This window comes from Rhamphochromis sp. 'chilingali' (genome assembly GCF_963969265.1).
Source record: "Rhamphochromis sp. 'chilingali' genome assembly, chromosome: 9".
NCBI lineage: Eukaryota > Metazoa > Chordata > Actinopteri > Cichliformes > Cichlidae > Rhamphochromis > Rhamphochromis sp. 'chilingali'.
The window spans coordinates 3,543,600-3,563,081 of NC_137936.1; the positions used below are offsets into that span (position 1 = coordinate 3,543,600).

Consider the following 19,482-nt stretch of genomic DNA (forward strand, 5'->3'; position numbering starts at 1 on the left):
GTACTGCTGCTATATTAGACATCTTAGGCGTGCCAGGGGCTGTAGCTGCATAGTAACTAGTGATGTGTCGGTTGCGAAAGAAATGGCTCATAGCGGCGGCTCTTTGAAGTGAACGACGTGACTCGTGAGCCAGCTCCTTATTGGGAGTCGTGCTTTTTTTCTTTCGCTCACCCTCTCTCTCGCACTTTTTTTCGCTTCACTCCGCACGTGAGCCTTGTGCTTGCACTGTGCAGAGGGGGGAGGGGCGGTAGTTACAGCGCAGTAGCACAGGAACAGAGCGGGAGGGAAAATTTTAATAGTTAAAAGTTGAAATGTAAATAGTTAGTTTTTGTATTTTATAGTTTATTTATTACATTTTATGTGGAGTGAATAAATAAAAGTATATTTACGGTGGCCCCTAGACACACAGCACGTACAAACTCCAAAACAAGTACAAACTCCAAAACACGCACAAATTCTGAAACACGTACATATAAATGTATATAAATAAAACCACATTTTTTTACATCAGTAATTCCTTTTGTACATAATTTTATATTGTTTTTGATAATAAATTAATGAAAGAAACAATGCAACCTGCAGAGCCGGTTGGGAGCTGAAAGAGCCGGCTCTTTTTAGTGAGCCGAGCCGAAAGAGCCGGTTCTCTAAAAAGAGCCGGAAATCCCATCACTAATAGTAACATAGCTAGTCTTTATGTTCTTGTTATTTTAAACAACAGCCTATAAAATGTGACTGTGTGAACTTGACTGGCTGTTATCGTTACATTTCACCAGGAACATCTGTAGTTACAGGTTGCAGGGCTGCTGCAGTTTAGCTAATCCAAACAAACTCTTTATGCCTTTTTATTTAAAAAAAAAACCCCCAACAGATTCTGAAATACAACAATGTGAAAGCAAGCTTGAAGCTCTTTATAATTTCTTAACTTGTTTGTGTGTAGGTGCTCACAAGAAAGTCCTGAGCAGTGCTGCCCTGTTAATCTCATGAGTTTTATGAATAGAATTTCTGGGCAGAGCAAAATGAACTTCAGGATCTCATCTGTGCTTTTTGTGGATGAGCCGGCTCACCGGGTGGTGGCCTGCAGCTCACACTGGGGCTAAGTGTGAAGTGGCAGAATGAGAATTAGCACCTCCAAGTCCAAGGTTCTCAGCAGGAAAAGAGTAGAGTGTTTACTCTGACAAGTTGCTGCCCCAAGTGGAGAAGTTTAAGAATCTCATGGTTTTTTTCATGAATAAGTGGAGAGTAGAGCAAGACACTGTAGCTGTCCGCTGTGGTGAAGAGAGAGCTGAGCATAAAAGGAAAGCTGTCAGTTTACTGGTTGATCTACATCCCTTCCCTCACCTGTGATCATAAGCTCAGGGTAACAATGAGATTACAGATACAAGCAGCAGAAATGAACTTTTCCAAAGGGTGCCTGGAGAGAAAGGGTGAGAAGTTCAGTTATTCACAAGGGACTCAGAGTACAGCCGCTACTTCCTGACATCAAAAGGAGCCAGCTGAAGTAGTTTGGGCATCTCATTTAGAACGCCATCTGGGTGGCTCCTGGGTGAGGTTCTAAGGCAGGGGTGGGCAACTCCAGGCCTCGAGGGCCGGTGTCCCTGCAGGTTTTAGGTGTGTCCTTGAACCAGCACAGCTGATTTAAATGGCTAAATTAGCTCCTCAACATGTTTTGAAGTTCTCCAGAGGCCTGGTAACGAACTAATCATGTGATTCAGGTGTGTTGACCCAAGGTGAGATCTAAAACCTGCAGGACACCGGCCCTCAAGACCTGGAATTGCCCACCCCTGTTCTAAGGGCATGTGCTACTGGGAGGAGGCCCAGGATGCGCTGGTGAAGGTGTGGCTGAGGAGAAGGGACCTGGGTTTTCTCTGTTTAGGCTGCTTCCCTTGCACCCCAGCCACAGATAAGCAGTAGAAAATGGATGGATGGTTGGATGGATGTATGTAGTTGTGTATTATGAATTCCCCCCCTAGGGTCAGTTCTACTGAGCAGAAAATGCCAAGTAATTTAGGCCATTAAAGATAATTAGACATATTAAACCACGTGAAGGGTGGTCTAAATTTTTGTTATTTAAAAAATGAAATTAGTATTAATAAAAGTCTAAAACTGCAATTATCTCATATAATTAACGTAGTCATTGTGAAAATGAGGACACACTATGCATATTGCCTGCCTCAGGATGTCACTCATTCACTCTAGCCAGGAACTCTCTAGAGTCTTGCTATTATTATTATTATTATTATTATTATTATTATTATTATTATTATTATTATTATTATTATTACCAATTTATATGCCACTATGGCACCCATTCATCCACAAGCACGACAGGGTCAGTGATGTCTCACCGCTGCCAGAGTAATCACACTGACCACACAGGACATCTCTCTCTCTGCTGAGTGGCTATGATGACAGCCAGCCTATATGGGGCAAACTGCTAGAGCCCATCAGTGCAGCCTAATGACAGGCTGCGAGGAGAGCATTCCATTTTCTCTATTTAAAATGGATTTATAGGTGGAAATATAAGTACAAAATTATGGGGCAATATGTTTCTCTCATCTGCTGAAGTAGTTTTTACACTATATATGAACTGCAGCTAAGTGCTTATTTTAAAACTATGCATAAATTATATTACATGATATTTGAGAAAATGAATTTCTCATTTGAATCACAATGATCCTATTCAAGGCACTCAAAGGGCACCTTAAGAACACAATCAAACAAAACAGCAATGCTGTAAAATACTGTACAATAAATAATGGTACAAAATCTGCAATCTGAGCAATCTGGAGTTCAAAAAAGGACATTTTAAAGTGCATTTTGAGTTGATTTGAAATTTTGTGTGGAAAATGCAAGCAATGTTGCATGTCTGTGCAAGAGAGGCCTAAACACCTTCCCATAGCCACTAGGGGTGCAACGATACACAAAATTCACGGTTCGGTTCGGTTCGATACTTTGGTGTCACGGTTCGATATTTTTTCGATACAAAAAAAATGTTCATGCCTTCTTAATTTGTCATTTATTAAAATTATAAATATATATTTTAACTCAAAAGTACAGTTTTTAAATTTAACCCTAACCCTTGTGCGCGTTTTTTATTTTGACAGCGAATGCGCACCTGCGGACCACTTATGTGCAGCCCTGGTTATTTAGCTCGTCATATTGCAGCCACAGAAATTATTTTGTCCATGAAACCATAAAGCTGCACTTTCTTTTTGCCTTATAGTCTGATTTGTCATAACTTCTCCGTTTTGTGGTAAGCTTTTCTTTGGCTGTCACTTCTTCACCCTGACCTGTCTTATTTGGCTCAGCAGAACTAAAATATATATACTGCTGCTTTTACACGCGCACTCACATAAGCTCAGCGATTCTCTGCGCGATCAACCTCTCACACGTTTAAGCTCGCTGCGGGAGATTTCACTTGTCATGTTTGCATAGTAAGCTAACGATTAATAAGACGATGTCAGAGGAATTGGTGCACAAATTATCATCACTCACAGATCAGTACTGTCGCTCTCTATACACAGTTCGCACGATTGCAAAGTGAAAGCAAAAAAACAAGCACAAATTCAAACGCGATTTCAATATGTCACATATTGACAGTGGCTCACCGATGCCAATGACATAATTACCCAGCTACATTTCCGAAAGAATGCAAAAGCATTGACATATATTTTTCCTTCCTACAATAGCCCGACGGGCAGGGCAGAGATAGATTTTGGTAGCCCGACTGGAAAAATCGCTAGCTCCGGGACGTCGGGCTAGCGATATTGCAAGCCCTGTATCTGATTGAGGAATCACTCATCTTTGGAAAAGAGAGTTTATTACAGAGAAATGTCTCTTTCCAAGATAAAAGCTATACTATCCGCTTCTTCTGGGCTATATTCTCAGCAGCATAAGGAGAATCATGTGCTAACAGCTGTCTAAATGACTCGGCTAAAGTTAGTAGCATGCTTGTTGTTTTTGTCTTTGCACTAGGATGATGTCGGCGTAAATGTGCAGTCATATTCGTTGTGTTCCCACTAGTGCTTTCAGGTTAATCTCGTTGAAATGACCTTAACGCCACAACACGGCAAATCTCCGTTAACGAGCTACCGCCGATCGCCCCGTGCATGGGGCTAGACGGCCAACACGTTAACGAGCTAACTGCACTAACACACTAGTTCACACCCATGTAATTGAGCATTGTGTGGCACATCCAACATACTGTTTTACTTTAGTCCATGACTCGCTTACCTTCAGGGTCATACGCCACATGAAAACCAAAATAATTCCAAACACCACATTTGAATGAGGGTGGGGGAGGTGCCCTGTGCTCTTCCTTCTGACGATGCTGTCTGTGTTGAGCGCTCAGTGGATCTGCGCTCGACAGTGCAGCCTAGGCGGAGTAGTCGAACGCAGATTCACTGAGCGCTCAACACAGACAGCATCGTCAGAAGGAAAGTTGATAAAATAAATTACAAATGTTGTATTGTTCGATACATATGCGTACCGAACCGAAAGCACTGTATCAAACGGTTCAATATCGATACGAATATCGTTGCACCCCTAATAGCCACATATGCTTTGCATTCAGACATTCAGCAAGGTACCATAGCTGTATAAGGTACATGTTACCAATGTACATGTGTAAGGTACAGGTTACCAACTAGCCATGAAATGCCCCAGACACATCTGGCCAGTAAGTGTACTGAACATTATGTAGTTTGTAGCAATGCATTACAGTTCATCTCTGTATGGAAAAAGTCTACAGGTTTACAAATTTCAGACCAGAGTAAACAAACTACAAAATGCCCTATAAGGCAGTGGAGGCGCTGTCATGGTTTGGAAATGCACTTCAGCCAGTGGTTTGGGGTTTTTTCAAAACAGATGGAATTGTGAACACAGAAAAGTACCATCAAATTTGGATCCATCGCTGAACCATTTTCAAAGCATCTAATCAGCAACAGCTTCATTTTTCAGCACGGCAATGATCCCAAACACACTGCCAATGCAGTAAATGCATACCAGGATGGAAGTCCCAGCTGTATATCTGTAATATGTGGTTTGGTTTGAAATTTAAATAGCGGACATTACAAAGTCATCAGAATAGTTAGCTGTGTTGTAAAATTATACAACTGTACATGTGAACAAATGGTGACTTTTCTGGTATTACAGTGTTCTCCCATAGACCTGTGCAAACTGTTTCTGCCTTATATACTGTATATCCATGTATGCTTGCACATTTTAATAAATCATTGCACCTACACTGCCAGTCAAGTTTGGACACACCTTCTCGTTTAATGGTTTTTCTTTATTTTCATGACTATTTACATTGTAGATTCTGAAGGCATCAAAACTATGAATGAACACATATGAAATTATGCGGTAAACCAAAAAGTGTGAAATAGCTCAAAACATGTTTTATATTTTAGAGTCTTTAAAACAGCCACCCTTTGCTTTGATCACTGCTTTGCACACTCTTGGCATTCTCTCGATGAGCTTCAGGAGGTAGTCGCCTGAAATGGTTTTCCAACAGTTGGGAAGGAGTTCCCAGATATGCTGAGCACTTTTGCCTTCACTCTGCGGTCCGTCTCATCTCGATTGGTTTTAGGTCAGGTGACTGTGGAGGCCAGGCCATCTGCCAGAGCACTCCATCACTCTCCTTCTTGGTCAAGTAGCCCTCACACAGACTGGAGGTGTGTTTGGCGTCATTGTGCTGTTGAAAAATAAATGATGATCCAAAAGGTCTGATGCATACAGTCTCCTCTGAACAGTTGATGTAGAGATGTGTCTGCTACTGGAACTCTGTGCTGCATTTATCTGGGCTCTAATCTCAGGTGCTGTTAATTTGTGATTTCTGAGGCTGGTGACTCGGATGAATTTATCCTCAGCAGCAGCAGCGCTTGGCGGTTTTTGTGACTGCACTCGGGAACACATTACAAAGTTTTTGTAATTTTCCAGATTGACTGACCTTCAGTTCTTAAAGTAATGATGGACCGTCGCTTCTCTTTACTTAGCTGATTGGTTCTTTCCATAATATGAATTCTAACAGTTGTCACATAGGGCTGTCAGCTGTGTACCAACTTTCTGACCAACACAGCTGATGGTCCCAACCCCATTAACCCTTTCACGCGTAGTGGTCACTACAGTGTAAAGCCTTTCAAAGGCTGTTTTCTTGTATTTGTGTCAGTGTTGATCGTATACTTGCACATAAACCACTACATTGGACACTGATGTGTCACTCCATACACTGCCACCTTCTGGTTTTTTAATATTACTATAGATGTATGATGTGTTTCATTGTAATCATTGTTATTTCAGGTGACTATGTCATGAAGCTCATTAAGAGAAGGCCGAGGGTTTGCAGTGCTGCCAGCAAAGTAAAGGGTGGCTGCTATAAGGCCTGACTATAATGTGCTCATATCAGCTGTTGAAATCTAAAGTTGACATTGCTGGATTATATTGAACTTCGTGATGGTCACTGGTGGAATTAACACTTTATTTGCATCACATACACACTCACTCAACTCACAGGAGAAATATTACTTATAGCTGTAAAGAACATTTACTTATGATTACTGCAAAGGGTGATAAAACAATGCAGTGAAAACAGGAAGAAGTCAAAATGTTTAAAACAGCCTTCTTGGTAGTCACTGGTTAAGGAATTACCATCACTGTTTATCTTGCGAAGGCGCAAGCTGCAGGAGCTGGTGTGCCTTCAACAAAGCTGTCTTCATCCAGCAGTGCAGCTTCCAGTATATTAGTTTCAGGTTGCCATTATAAGACACACAAACAAACAGCAGGGATGAGTGGGGTGGTGGCATAAATACCCAGAGGTGAACAGAATAAAAAGTTGGGAAAGGAACAGATTAAAATGTAATAGAAAAGAAGAGATCAAAGCAGAAAAGAACACAGAGGGGTGGCTCTTATAAGAGCCTTTGGGTTCACTTTAAAAAAAATAGATTCTGTAGGTTGTGATAAGGTAGTAAAATGGTTGGTGAGAAGAGCTGCAAAGTAAAAGATTTATAAAACCATTAAATACAATCTCATAACTCGGCTACTGTAAAAATCTGAACTTCAAAATGTCATGAGGTGCTGTATGAAGCTAGAGTTAGGACACAAATGCATGATTTCGGAGCAGGACTAATCTTAAAGGCAGTGTGATTGCTGGACACAATTTAACTCACATTAATAATGAAGAAGTCTAAAAACAAGCAGATTTGCAGGTCTTCTTTTGCGTAGAAAAATAAAATAACAGTCAAGTTTCTTTATCAAGGGAACTGTACTATGTCACTTCCCATGAGTAACCGTTCCATAGTTGGTGGTTTCTGGGTTGTTCCTGAACATCCTAGTCTTAAGCCTGAGATGAACCAATGCCAATATCTTCAGTGAAGCAAGTTTTACATCACCATGGACTGACCAAGAGAAAAACCCCAATTGCCTCAAAATTTACACCGTCAAGCTCCCCTGAAATCTGCAGCTGCCCACATCAACCAGAGAAATGCCTTCTGGATAAAGGTTTTATGGTCAGATGAGACAAAAATACAATACCAGCTTTCAAGCATGGTGACGGGAGCATCATGTTCTGGGGTTATTTTGTTGCCAGTAGTACTGATGTATTGCACTGGGTGGATGAGATAATGAAGAAGTAGGACTTCATCTGAAATCAGATGCTACATGGTTAAAACTTGGACACAGTTGTGTGTTCCAGCAAGGCAATCATCTCAAACACAAATGACAAAAATAGGAATGGATAAAGCACAGTGTTCATATTAGCTGTACTGTGACACAGGTCGGCACTGTGAGAATAGAACCCTGAGGTACACCACAGGTTACAACATCAACGGCTAACACTGAAAGAAAGACTTATTAGTCAAATAAGACTAGAATCAATTAGTGCAACAAATACCGATACATCAACGAGCTCACAAGATGTGAGATCCGCATGTTGTCGTCCACTGTATTATCAGTAAGATCTCAAGTACAGTGGAGTCACTAGGATCAACAATACATAAAAGGCCACTAAAAGGTCATGAAAAACTCTTGAAAGAGTAGCTTCTTTGTAATTCAATTTGGAGTCAGACTGAAAAACCTCACCAAAAACTACAACTGCTGAAAAAAACAATTTCTCTAACACTTTAGATACTTTTGATAGAGAGATAATTGTTAAAATTGATGACACAATTACATGAAAACGTGTATGTGCGCACACTGTGTCTGAGGAGGATGTGCGGAAGTGCTTCAGGAAGATGAACGCGCGCAAAGCTACTGGTCCGGACGGGATTCCCGGCCGCGTCCTCAAGTCATGCGCGGCTCAGCTGGCTGGAGTGTTCACACACATCTTCAACCTTTCCCTCTCTCTGTCTGTAGTCCCAGCCTGCTTCAAAATGGCCACCATCGTCCCTGTACCCAAATCCTCCACCATCTCCTCATTGAACGACTGGCGACCTGTAGCCCTGACCCCCATCGTAAGCAAATGCTTCGAGAAGCTGGTCAGGGACTTCATCTGCTCTGCACTACCCGACTCACTGGACCCTCTACAGTTTGCATACCGCCACAACAGGTCCACTGATGATGCCATAGCCCTGACACTACACACTGCCCTGTCACACCTGGAGAAGAGAGACACGTATGTGAGAATGCTGTTTGTAGATTACAGCTCAGCATTCAATACCATCGTTCCCTCGAAGCTGGACAGGAAACTGCAGGATCTAGGACTGAGCAGCTCCCTCTGCAGCTGGATCCTTAGCTTCCTGTCTGACAGACGCCAGGTGGTCAGACTGGGCAGCATCACCTCATCCCCCATCACACTGAACACTGGTGCTCCACAGGGGTGTGTACTGAGCCCTCTCCTGTACTCACTCTACACCTACGACTGCACAGCCACTAACAGCTCCAACATCATTGTGAAGTTTGCGGACGACACTACAGTGGTGGGTCTTATCACCAACGATGATGAGACGGCTTACAGGGAGGAGGTCAGCGCCCTGACCCACTGGTGTCAAGACAACCATCTCACCCTCAACGTCGCAAAGACAAAGGAGTTGATAGTGGACTTCCGGAGGTGCAGAGAAGTACACACCCCCATCACCATCAACGGCGCTGCTGTGGAGAGAGTGAGCAGCTTCCGGTTCCTTGGAGTACATCTGGCTGAGGATCTTACGTGGTCAGTACACACAAACAAAACAGTGAAGAAGGCGCAGCAGCGCCTCTTCTTTCTCAGGAGACTGAAAAGATTCGGCATGAGCCCCCGCATCCTCAGGACCTTCTATCACTGTGCCATTGAGAGCATCCTCACTGGATGCATCACCACCTGGTATGGCAACAGCACCGCCTACAACTGCAAAGCTCTCCAGCGAGTAGTGCGGTGCTCTGAACGGATAATTGGAGGTGAGCTTCCCTCCCTCCAAGACATCTACAGGAAGCGGTGCCTGAGGAAAGCGGGGAGGATCATCAAGGACTCCAGTCACCCCAGCCATAAACTGTTCAGACTGCTTCCATCAGGAAGGAGGTTCTGCAGCATCCGGTCCCGTACCAGCAGACTGAGAGACAGCTTCTTCCATCAGGCCATCAGACTGCTGAACACGTCATAGACACCTCAGTTCACTACTGGAACTTCAACATTATGCACTCCACACTGTATATAAATGCCACTTGTTTTGCACATATTCAACTCTGTATATTTTATATTTTATATATTTTATTATTATTATTATTATTATTATTATTATTATTATTATTATTATTATTATTTTATTATTATTTTTTTTTACTATTTAATTTGTAAAAATGTGTATACACACACACACACACACACACACACACACACACACACACACACACACACACACACACACACACACACACACACGTAGGAAAATATTTAGTATACACATCCAGAAATGCATACACTATTATATATTGTACATATATTTATTAGTTTCAGGTTGGCCATTCTTGTATTTTGCTCGTTTGTGTTGTTGTGTTGCACATCTCTGTTGCTTGTGGGGCTCGCACACAAGAATTTCACTCGCACGTGCTGTGCCAGTGTGCCTGCACATGTGATGTGACAATAAAAGTGATTTGATTTGATTTGATTTGATGTAAACAGACGAGAGCGAATAATGCCAAATTTACATTAGTAGGTTTCAACCTGTCAACAATATTAGTTGTTGGGCAGAAAATCATTGTACAATGTAGTCCTGAGAAGTGAGATCCTATGAATGAAAACATTTTAGAAAGCTGTCACAGTACAGGAGACATACTTGGAAAAACAGATGTTGTTAAGGTCATGCTTGATGGTAGTGAAGCGGAACTTCAGTCTATGGGAATGAGAATAAAGAAAATTGGAAAAGTGTTTTTTTGTTTGTTTGTTTTTTTCTTGAGGCCCTGAAAACCTCCTGATATCTGTTAAAATTATTTTCATAAGACACCAGAATTTATTCATCCCCCTTCCTTTCTGCTCTCCTACATTGTTGACAGAGCGCCCGAGTAGACTCATTTAGCCAAGGCTCATGTTTTAATTTAGGGCACTAAGATCTCAAAGGAGCAACAGAATCAAGGATAACAGTGCAAATATTGATAAAAGAATTTAAGGACTCTTCTGCATGAACATGAGATTTAAGGGGTGGAACTTAATAGTTCAGCTTAGTTTCTATTTGCTATAACAAACTTGTCAGCAGTAGTCAATGTAAAAAACAAAAACAAAAAACTGGACGGTACCACGTTTAGAATAGGGTCAAATATAACACAAATATAACACTCTTAAGATACCAGAGTCTACCAGAGTGCTAAAGTCAGATTTTGTCATGTTTGACTGTTGCCAGGTGGTGTCACTGGTACCTACATGAGCAATAATTATATTGACTGAATTAGGGAGTGTAGTTAGAAGGGATTTGAGTTCAACTGGCATAACGGACACTGGAATAACTGTGTTTAATAGACAGTAGGTTCTGCTGGCATTTCTGGTGGATGGTTGGTGGACTTCATAGGTGAGGCAGAGTGGGCAAGTGCACCTACAGTATAGGTGAGCTGCAAATCTGGTAGTTGGAGAGAGGAAGAGCATCATGCTCTGTTTTTATTGCCACCTGTGGTGCAGTGATCAGCACAGTGGAACAGGTCAAGTCACCTTGCGGTGCCATCGTAGAGTAGCGGCTCACAACATAAGTTGCTGGATGAATGGCTCTGACCACGGAGCTTAAGGGAATCGAAGCGTGTGTTACTTCCAGAGATGCTGGGTCAGCAAAGATCCCAGCCGGAACCCGTCCGTCGTCCACCACTGCACCAAACTAATTGGACTGAGTTTCAATGACATTATTTCCTTGGTTAATGGTTGTTTTAGCGTGACTATCGTTTTAGCTTGTTCCACAGCAACGTTGGTAAAACTGTGAAGAAGTTCTGCTTTTTGTTTGAAGTCCAAGACCTCCACGTGTTGTCCTTTGGACTGGATATATCCTCAGTTGCATTTTTTACTGGATGCACTTTTCAAACATATATCCTTTAGGTAATTCATAGGTTTCTTCTGAAATCCCTCATTTAATCATTTTAAAACAAATACCACTGGAAACATCTTGTCCTGTAGAACAATGGTTCTTGTACAGATGCAATGAGTCTTACACACAATGGTTTCTTCTGTGTCGACCGTGGCTCAGGGGGTTGGGAAGCGTATCTGTAACTGGAAGGTCGCCGGTTCGATCCCCGGGCTCTCTGTCCTGATCGTTGTGTCCTTGGGCAAGACACTTCACCTACCGCCTACTGGTGTTGGCCAGAGGGGCCGATGGCGCGATATGGCAGCCTCGCTTCTGCCCCAGGGCAGCTGTGGCTACAACCGTAGCTTGTCTCCACCAGTGTGTAAATGTGAGAGTGAATGAATAGTGGCATTGTAAAGCGCTTTGGGTGCCTTGAAAAGTGCTATATAAATCCAATCCATTATTATTCTGAAGAGATGAATTTTACCACTGTACTGTAACAGAATGCCAAATGCAAAACTGGAAGTGCTTAGGGATGACAGCAACTTAGCCAAAATGTGGCAGACCATTTAAGTTAGAGAGTGGCATTGGAGAGTGCTAAGGCACATAGTGCTTAAACATCACAGAGTTCCAAGCTTACTTGGGCATTAACATTAGCACAAAAACAGTGTTTTGGGAGTTTCATGGAATGGGTTTCTATGGTAGAGCAGGTATGTGTAGGTATGATTCAATTTAGTTTTATTTATACAGCGCCAAATAACAACAACAGTCACCTCAAGGCACTTTATATTGTAAGGTAGACCTTACAATAATGCATACAGAGAAAAACCAAACAATCATACGATCCCCTATGAGAAGCTCGTTGGTGACAGTGGGAAGGAAAAACTCCCTTTTAACAGGAGGAAACCTCCAGCAGAACCAGGCTCAGGGAGGGGCGGGGCCATCTGCTGGGGTGAGGGGAGGAAGACAGGGTAATAAAAATATAATGTGTAGTCATTTGTAGTTGACCCAGTACTTATGTCCGTACAGTATACTAAATACTGGACAAATCCAGTCTTCATGCTCAGCTAAACTAACTAGTGGGTGACTACAGGCTGCTTTGCAAACGTGAGGACATTATCAGTCTAATTCAGGTTAAGAATGTGTATTTTTGCTATATAAGTGTATTTTCTCAGAACTATGAAGAACAGTTGTAGGACAGAGGTCTCAGGTTTTGGTCCACACACAACTATATTTAAGTATCTTGCTAGAGATATTCAAAGTGAGAAAATCCACGCTGCCGCCTGTTCTGTTTTTCATTCTTTTCCCCTCAACTTTCATATCATTGTTGTTGGAGTATTTTGTTTAATGTCAAAAATGTCCTTGCATAAAACAAAATGAGAAGGCTTTTGTGTGCAATTTTACATGACTGTGTTACTGTAGAGTAATTGTGATTGTGTTTGTGTTATCTTGTCTAACATATGTGGGAGTGGGAAACCCACATTAGGCAGTGAAAAACTGAAGTGGTTGGATGACAAAAAATATGTTGGAAAAGGCCTGCTGAGACCCCTCCCCACCTTAAAACACACACACACACACACGCCCTGATGTCGTCCACATTTAACTTATTTTCTTCATCTGTGTTGTAGTTACCTGTTTTGTCCTGCCATGCACAGGCTTCTGTGACGTTACTGCAGTTTAACTACAGCTAGGCTGTATCAGCAGCAGGAATGTGAATAGGAGGTTCTGTGACAGTCGAGAGAGGCTCAAGGTATCTTCAATATCCCACATGACCTTGCAAATTCATTATCAGAACTGCTCACAGACACTCATGTATCACTGATAGCTTTCTTTGTTTAAGTGAGAGGGCCAGCAGAGAAAACCAAACTGAGATGAAATTGTCAGAAGTGTTGGAATTAATACTTGTTTCAAGCCAAATCTTTGAGTTTTACCTGCCCTCATGCAGCTACGGTTACGTGACTGGGTTCATAAACGAACCAGCAGAAGGGACAATGGACTAAATGAAGCAAAACCAGTTTAAGGTCACAGAAAACAGTCTCTCAAGGATAATATATTCTTTGTTTGTGTGGAATCTTCCGACTATCCCTCCTGCATAATGTAGTGTGCATGTGTAGCGGTGTGTTGGTGCCTGTGTACATTGTCACAGTTGTTTATGGCAACATCCTTGAATCTCAGCTGGCGTTTTAATCACAGTGCAGCATCAGACAGAAGCGCAGCTTTGAGTGGATGGAACGAATCGCTGTGTCACACTGTGAGGTGGAGTGTGACCTGCAACCACAGGGAATTATCAAGAGGATGATAAAGGTTTCCCCACTTCTCTATCTGGCTTCAACTTGTCTTGAAAAACTTTTAATTATCCGCTTTTCTTTGTCAGGGTGTAATTTGCTTGCACACAGATCTCAGATATTTCAGACTAGGACCAGGAGAATTATGGGCCCCAAACTAGACAGGTGTGGTTTCATGATGTCTCTATAATTAAGACGGTGTGCATCTATGCACAAAATAAGATGATCTCAAATTGAGCGGCCTGATGATATTACACTTTCTTGAAGACGTTTCATCCGAGAAGCTTCTTCAGTTCTAAGAGCAATTGGTGGAGAATCCCAGATTTTAAGCCCTTAGGGAGTATCCCTAAGAGGGTCATGGACCCCCTATTGATCCTCTGCCTAATAACAGGAGCCAAGGTGTGAAAACGGGTGTTTCAGGTAAACCCACTGTGAGACCTTGTCACACCCTATCATGTGATTCACTGAGGTCAAATGACCCAGGATGTAAGTGGGTGTTAAGGCGCTGGGAAGAGTCTCAAAACGGGATTATAGATGGAAGACAGTTGGTGTCGTAAGCCACCACCTCTGTTAACTGGGTTGATAAGAATGATATGAGAAATCTGAAAGAGATAAGCAACCGCTTCAATATGGTCCATTTAACTGAAAAACCAAGGAAACAAGCAAATACACGCTTGAATAATTATTTTTATTTGTATTTGTATTTGTATTCTATTTTTATCTTATTGTATATTTATTTTATTTTATTCTACTGTATATAGTATTTTATTTTATTCTATTCTGTACAGTTGTGTACTGTATTTATTCTTATTGTATTCTAATTTTTGCCTCATAACTTTTGCACTGTCCACTTCCTGCTGTGACAAAACAAATTTCCCATGTGTGGGACTAATAAAGGTTATCTTATCTTATCTTATTTACTGATGCAGTAAACTGCTCAGCATTTCATGACATAGTCCCAAAACCCAATACTTAAATCTGTCAAGAGGCTTGAAGGAGCTAGGTTGCACTGAAAGTGATGATGTTACAATAAATAGTCAGACACCCTCTATTCCTAAATTAAAGATGTTATGTTGTTCAGAATCAGATGTGGCCGCTATTATAGACAAATTTTTAAAAAATCTAAAGTTAAAGATGTGTATGGTTTGAATATTTATTTTAGAAATGCTCACAAAGATTCTTTGATGTTTCCAATAACACATATGATTAATCTATCACTCAGGTTTCCATGTTGTTCCAACAACATGGAACTCCAATTTACAAACTGGGGAATAAATCAGATCTTAAAAATGACCTATGAGTATATACTAATATCCTGAAAACATGGTTGTTAGTTGGAGGCAGATAGATTGTAAGTATAGTAAATTCATGAAAAAGCAACAACAAAGCATCACTTCCAGCAGTTTGCAACAGGGCACAAGCAGAGAAAAGGGCACAGAGCCTTTGCTCTAGCAGGTGATTTCTCTCTGTGAGAAATGACTTCACATTTCATTTTCTAATCTTAATGAAATTTTAATACAATTGCCGAGATTGTTTTGTAATTCATCACTGAATGAAAAGTGCTCTTTCCTCTGAGACAAATTCGATGACAGGTTGACTTCTGGTTGGAAACAATCATGGTGACGTGCCTCCTGAGCCTCCAGAATTCCTCTTTTATCCTCTCCTATATCTGACAATGATAACTTGTAGGAATCAGCTCCTGGGCCAGTAAACAGCTGCTGAGATTAATCACTGTGATGGAAAGTTACTGGCACTAAAAATTTAGCATAGGCTGAAATTGGGAAGTAGTCAGATTTTCCCAGAGAACAGTAAACTATAGCTTGATCTGAATGATCCATACTTAGTTTTAAGTATTATTCTTTTATTGTCAGCCACAAATCTTTTTTTTAAATACTTGTTGTCCTGTATCTTACACTTTTCTCTCTCACTTTCTTAGTGGTATTCCTGGGAAGAAGTGTGGAACCATCATCTTCACCGCTGAGGAGCTGAGTAACTGCAGAGTTAGTATCAGCTTAGATGAACCTTGTGATACAAACAGTAAGAGGAGTTAGAAAGTTAAGCATGGCAGCCCGACCTCATGATGGCCACAGTCTGTGTTTCCATTTGTTAACCAAGTAAATTTAAATTACCTGGATATTGAATGACCATTTAAAGGACTTCAGGATAATTTTGTAATTTGCATCATACTCTCAGTGTGATGAGAAGAGCTGCTCATGAATTATAAATCCTTATTTTACACTTTGTTTTTTATATCCATGTTGAAGAAGATCAGATTACTGTTATGTATATATGTAATCAGGTTTGACCTTCTTTGCTTCACTATCAGACTCGTGGTGGTGGTGACAGCTCAAGAGTCCTTGAGAACTCTGAGAGCCCTGTTGGATTTATTGTTCAAATGTTTGTCTCTGAGCAACAATCTATCTTCTATACATTTCAATTAACGGTCAACCCAGTACTGCAATACCTTTTGCACCAGAACCTCATTCTTTCTTTCTTAAAGAAACAAAACAAATTGGTAGAAATACAGTGGGGCAAAAAAGTATTTAGTCAGCCACCGATTGTGCAAGTTCCCCCACTTAAAATGATGACAGAGGTCAGTAATTTGCACCAGAGGTACACTTCAACTGTGAGAGACAGAATGTGAAAAAAAAATCCATGAATCCACATGGTAGGATTTGTAAAGAATTTATTGGTAAATCAGGGTGGAAAATAAGTATTTGGTCAATAACAAAAATACAACTCAATACTTTGTAACATAACCTTTGTTGGCAATAACAGAGGTCAAACGTTTACTATAGGTCTTTACCAGGTTTGCACACACAGTAGCTGGTATTTTGGCCCATTCCTCCATGCAGATCTTCTCGAGAGCAGTGATGTTTTGGGGCTGTCGCCGAGCAACACGGACTTTCAACTCCCGCCACAGATTTTCTATGGGGTTGAGCTCTGGAGACTGGCTAGGCCACTCCAGGACTTTCAAATGCTTCTTACAGAGCCACTCCTTTGTTGCCCGGGCGGTGTGTTTTGGATCATTGTCATGTTGGAAGACCCAGCCTCGTTTCATCTTCAAAGTTCTCACTGATGGAAGGAGGTTTTGGCTCAAAATCTCACGATACATGGCCCCATTCATTCTGTCCTTAACACGGATCAGTCGTCCTGTCCCCTTGGCAGAAAAACAGCCCCATAGCATGATGTTTCCACCCCCATGCTTCACAGTAGGTATGGTGTTCTTGGGATGCAACTCAGTATTCTTCTTCCTCCAAACACGACGAGTTGAGTTTATACCAAAAAGTTCTACTTTGGTTTCATCTGACCACATGACATTCTCCCAATCCTCTGCTGTATCATCCATGTGCTCTCTGGCAAACTTCAGATGGGCCTGGACATGCACTGGCTTCAGCAGCGGAACACGTCTGGCACTGCGGGATTTGATTCCCTGCCGTTGTAGTGTGTTACTGATGGTGACCTTTGTTACTTTGGTCCCAGCTCTCTGCAGGTCATTCACCAGGTCCCCCCGTGTGGTTCTGGGATCTTTGCTCACCGTTCTCATGATCATTTTGACCCCACGGGATGAGATCTTGCGTGGAGCCCCAGATCGTGGGAGATTATCAGTGGTCTTGTATGTCTTCCATTTTCTGATGATTGCTCCCACAGTTGATTTTTTCACACCAAGCTGCTTGCCTATTGTAGATTCACTCTTCCCAGTCTGGTGCAGGTCTACAATACTTTTCCTGGTGTCCTTCGAAAGCTCTTTGGTCTTGGCCATGGCGGAGTTTGGAGTCTGACTGTTTGAGGCTGTGGACAGGTGTCTTTTATACAGATGATGAGTTCAAACAGGTGCCATTCATACAGGTAACGAGTGGGGGACAGAAAAGCTTCTTACAGAAGACATTACAGGTCTGTGAGAGCCAGAGATTTTCCTTGTTTGAGGTGACCAAATACTTATTTTCCACCCTAATTTACGAATAAATTCTTTACAAATCCTACCATGTGAATTCATGGAATTTTTTTTCACATTCTGTCTCTCACAGTTGAAGTGTACCTCTGGTGCAAATTACTGACCTCTGTCATCATTTTAAGTGGGGGAACTTGCACAATCGGTGGCTGACTAAATACTTTTTTGCCCCACTGTATTCCAGCCATTCACAGAAGTAGGCCCATGCCCAGAACCCAAGGACCAATGGGATTTTCAATCTCTGGATCATATCTTTGCTGAAGATGAAGCAGAGACACAAAACAGCATATGGATGACCATCTTTCTGAGGATCCCAAAAGGTTGATTCTGTTCCTCTGGACGTAGTGTTTTCAGTGGAAGAAACATTTCGTCACTCATCCAAGTGACTTCTTGAGTCTCAGCTGACTGCAGGTCTCCCCAACCTTATAAACAGTACATTTGCAGAATGACTGAAACCAGCACCACTGAATGAACAATGGGCTGGGAGGTCAGTTCCTTGATCATTAATTCTCATGACGATTGATCAACTACCACTTATCAAAGCCCACTGATCGAAGCTCATTGATCAAAGATCACTGATCAATGGAAAGAAAGCTCCACCCGATCCAGGATTGAAGGACAACTGTTGCCTAAGTGAAAACCCTTATGTGTCAGGACTATCGGAACAGTTGAGAAGCATTTTTTCTAAACATTTCTAAACTATTTGTACACTATATTACTCTATTTGTGTCGGGTGGTTTAAAAGCCACCCGACACAAATAGAGTAATATAGTGTACGCTGATGATTTATACACCAGGGAAACCAAACAACCTCTAGCAAAGCTGATGGTACGATGAAGAATTCGTCAGGCGAGGACTCCGCAGTCTATTTACACCTCCAGGCCAGTGGACACTCTTTCAATCATGAGGATGTACACATCGAGCGGGGAGTCAAGGAGGTCATTTACGTGAAAAGGGAAAGACCATCTCTGAATCGAGGAGGGGGCCTAAGGGTATATCTTTCACCATCTTACAATGCTGTGATTGCAGCCATTCCCCAACTCTCTGTCAAGACCATTGGACTGGTCTTCACAGACAAGACTGGTGTGATAGACCCCAGCCTGTATCTTGTGCTCAGAGCTTGTTGATGTGCTGTCTTCAGCACTGACCATGGCTCAGGGGTTTGGGAAGTGCACCTGTAACCGGAAGGTCGCCGGTTTGATCCCCTACCGCCTACCTGTCTTGGCCAGAGGGGCCAATGGTACAATATGGCAGCCTCGCTTCTGTCAGTCTGCCCCAGGGCAGCTGTGGCTACAACTGTAGCTGCCTCCACCAGTGTGTGAATGTGAGAGTGAATGAATAGTGGTATTGTAAAGTGCTTTGAGTGCCTTGAAAAGCGCTATATAAATGCAATCCATTATTATTATTAAATGTTAAATGGCTCTGTGTTATATCCTGTTGCCACTAGGTAAAGTTCTTGTTGGGTTTGAGTCATGTGCTCAATAGACTTTTTGTCTACGGATATTACAGTTTGCTAGACAACATCCTCTTTTAAGTACTTATTGTCAAATTATGTTCAAAAATTCACAAGTTCATTCTTAAAAAATAAACTTGAAGATAGACCGGATCCTGAAAGAAACTGTTCTTGTTTTCCTAGGACATAGCCACTATGCAGTTTTGTGCAAACAAGCTGGATAAAAAGGATTTCTTTGGCAAGTCTGATCCTTTCCTTGTCTTCTACCGGAGCAACGAGGATGGCACGTGAGTGTTTTGTTTGGAATGTATGAATTGTTAGAGAAACTGTATATCCTCTGATATG

General features: G+C 41.8%; 2 protein-coding genes across 2 annotated transcripts in view; one reads left to right on the forward strand and one right to left on the reverse strand.

Annotated features, from left to right (window-relative positions):
• The window catches only part of LOC308401934 (uncharacterized protein), a 565,304-nt gene that overhangs the window by 433,988 nt on the left and 111,834 nt on the right, over positions 1–19,482 (reverse strand). The gene's annotated exons all lie outside the window — the stretch shown is intronic.
• Positions 1–19,482, forward strand: part of LOC308403240 (copine-9-like) — a 204,516-nt gene that overhangs the window by 116,118 nt on the left and 68,916 nt on the right. The window contains exons 7-8 of the mRNA XM_080892508.1: positions 15,669–15,732; positions 19,321–19,424. Coding sequence (XP_080748634.1) covers positions 15,669–15,732; positions 19,321–19,424 — 168 coding nt within the window. The remainder of the gene's footprint in view (positions 1–15,668; positions 15,733–19,320; positions 19,425–19,482) is intronic.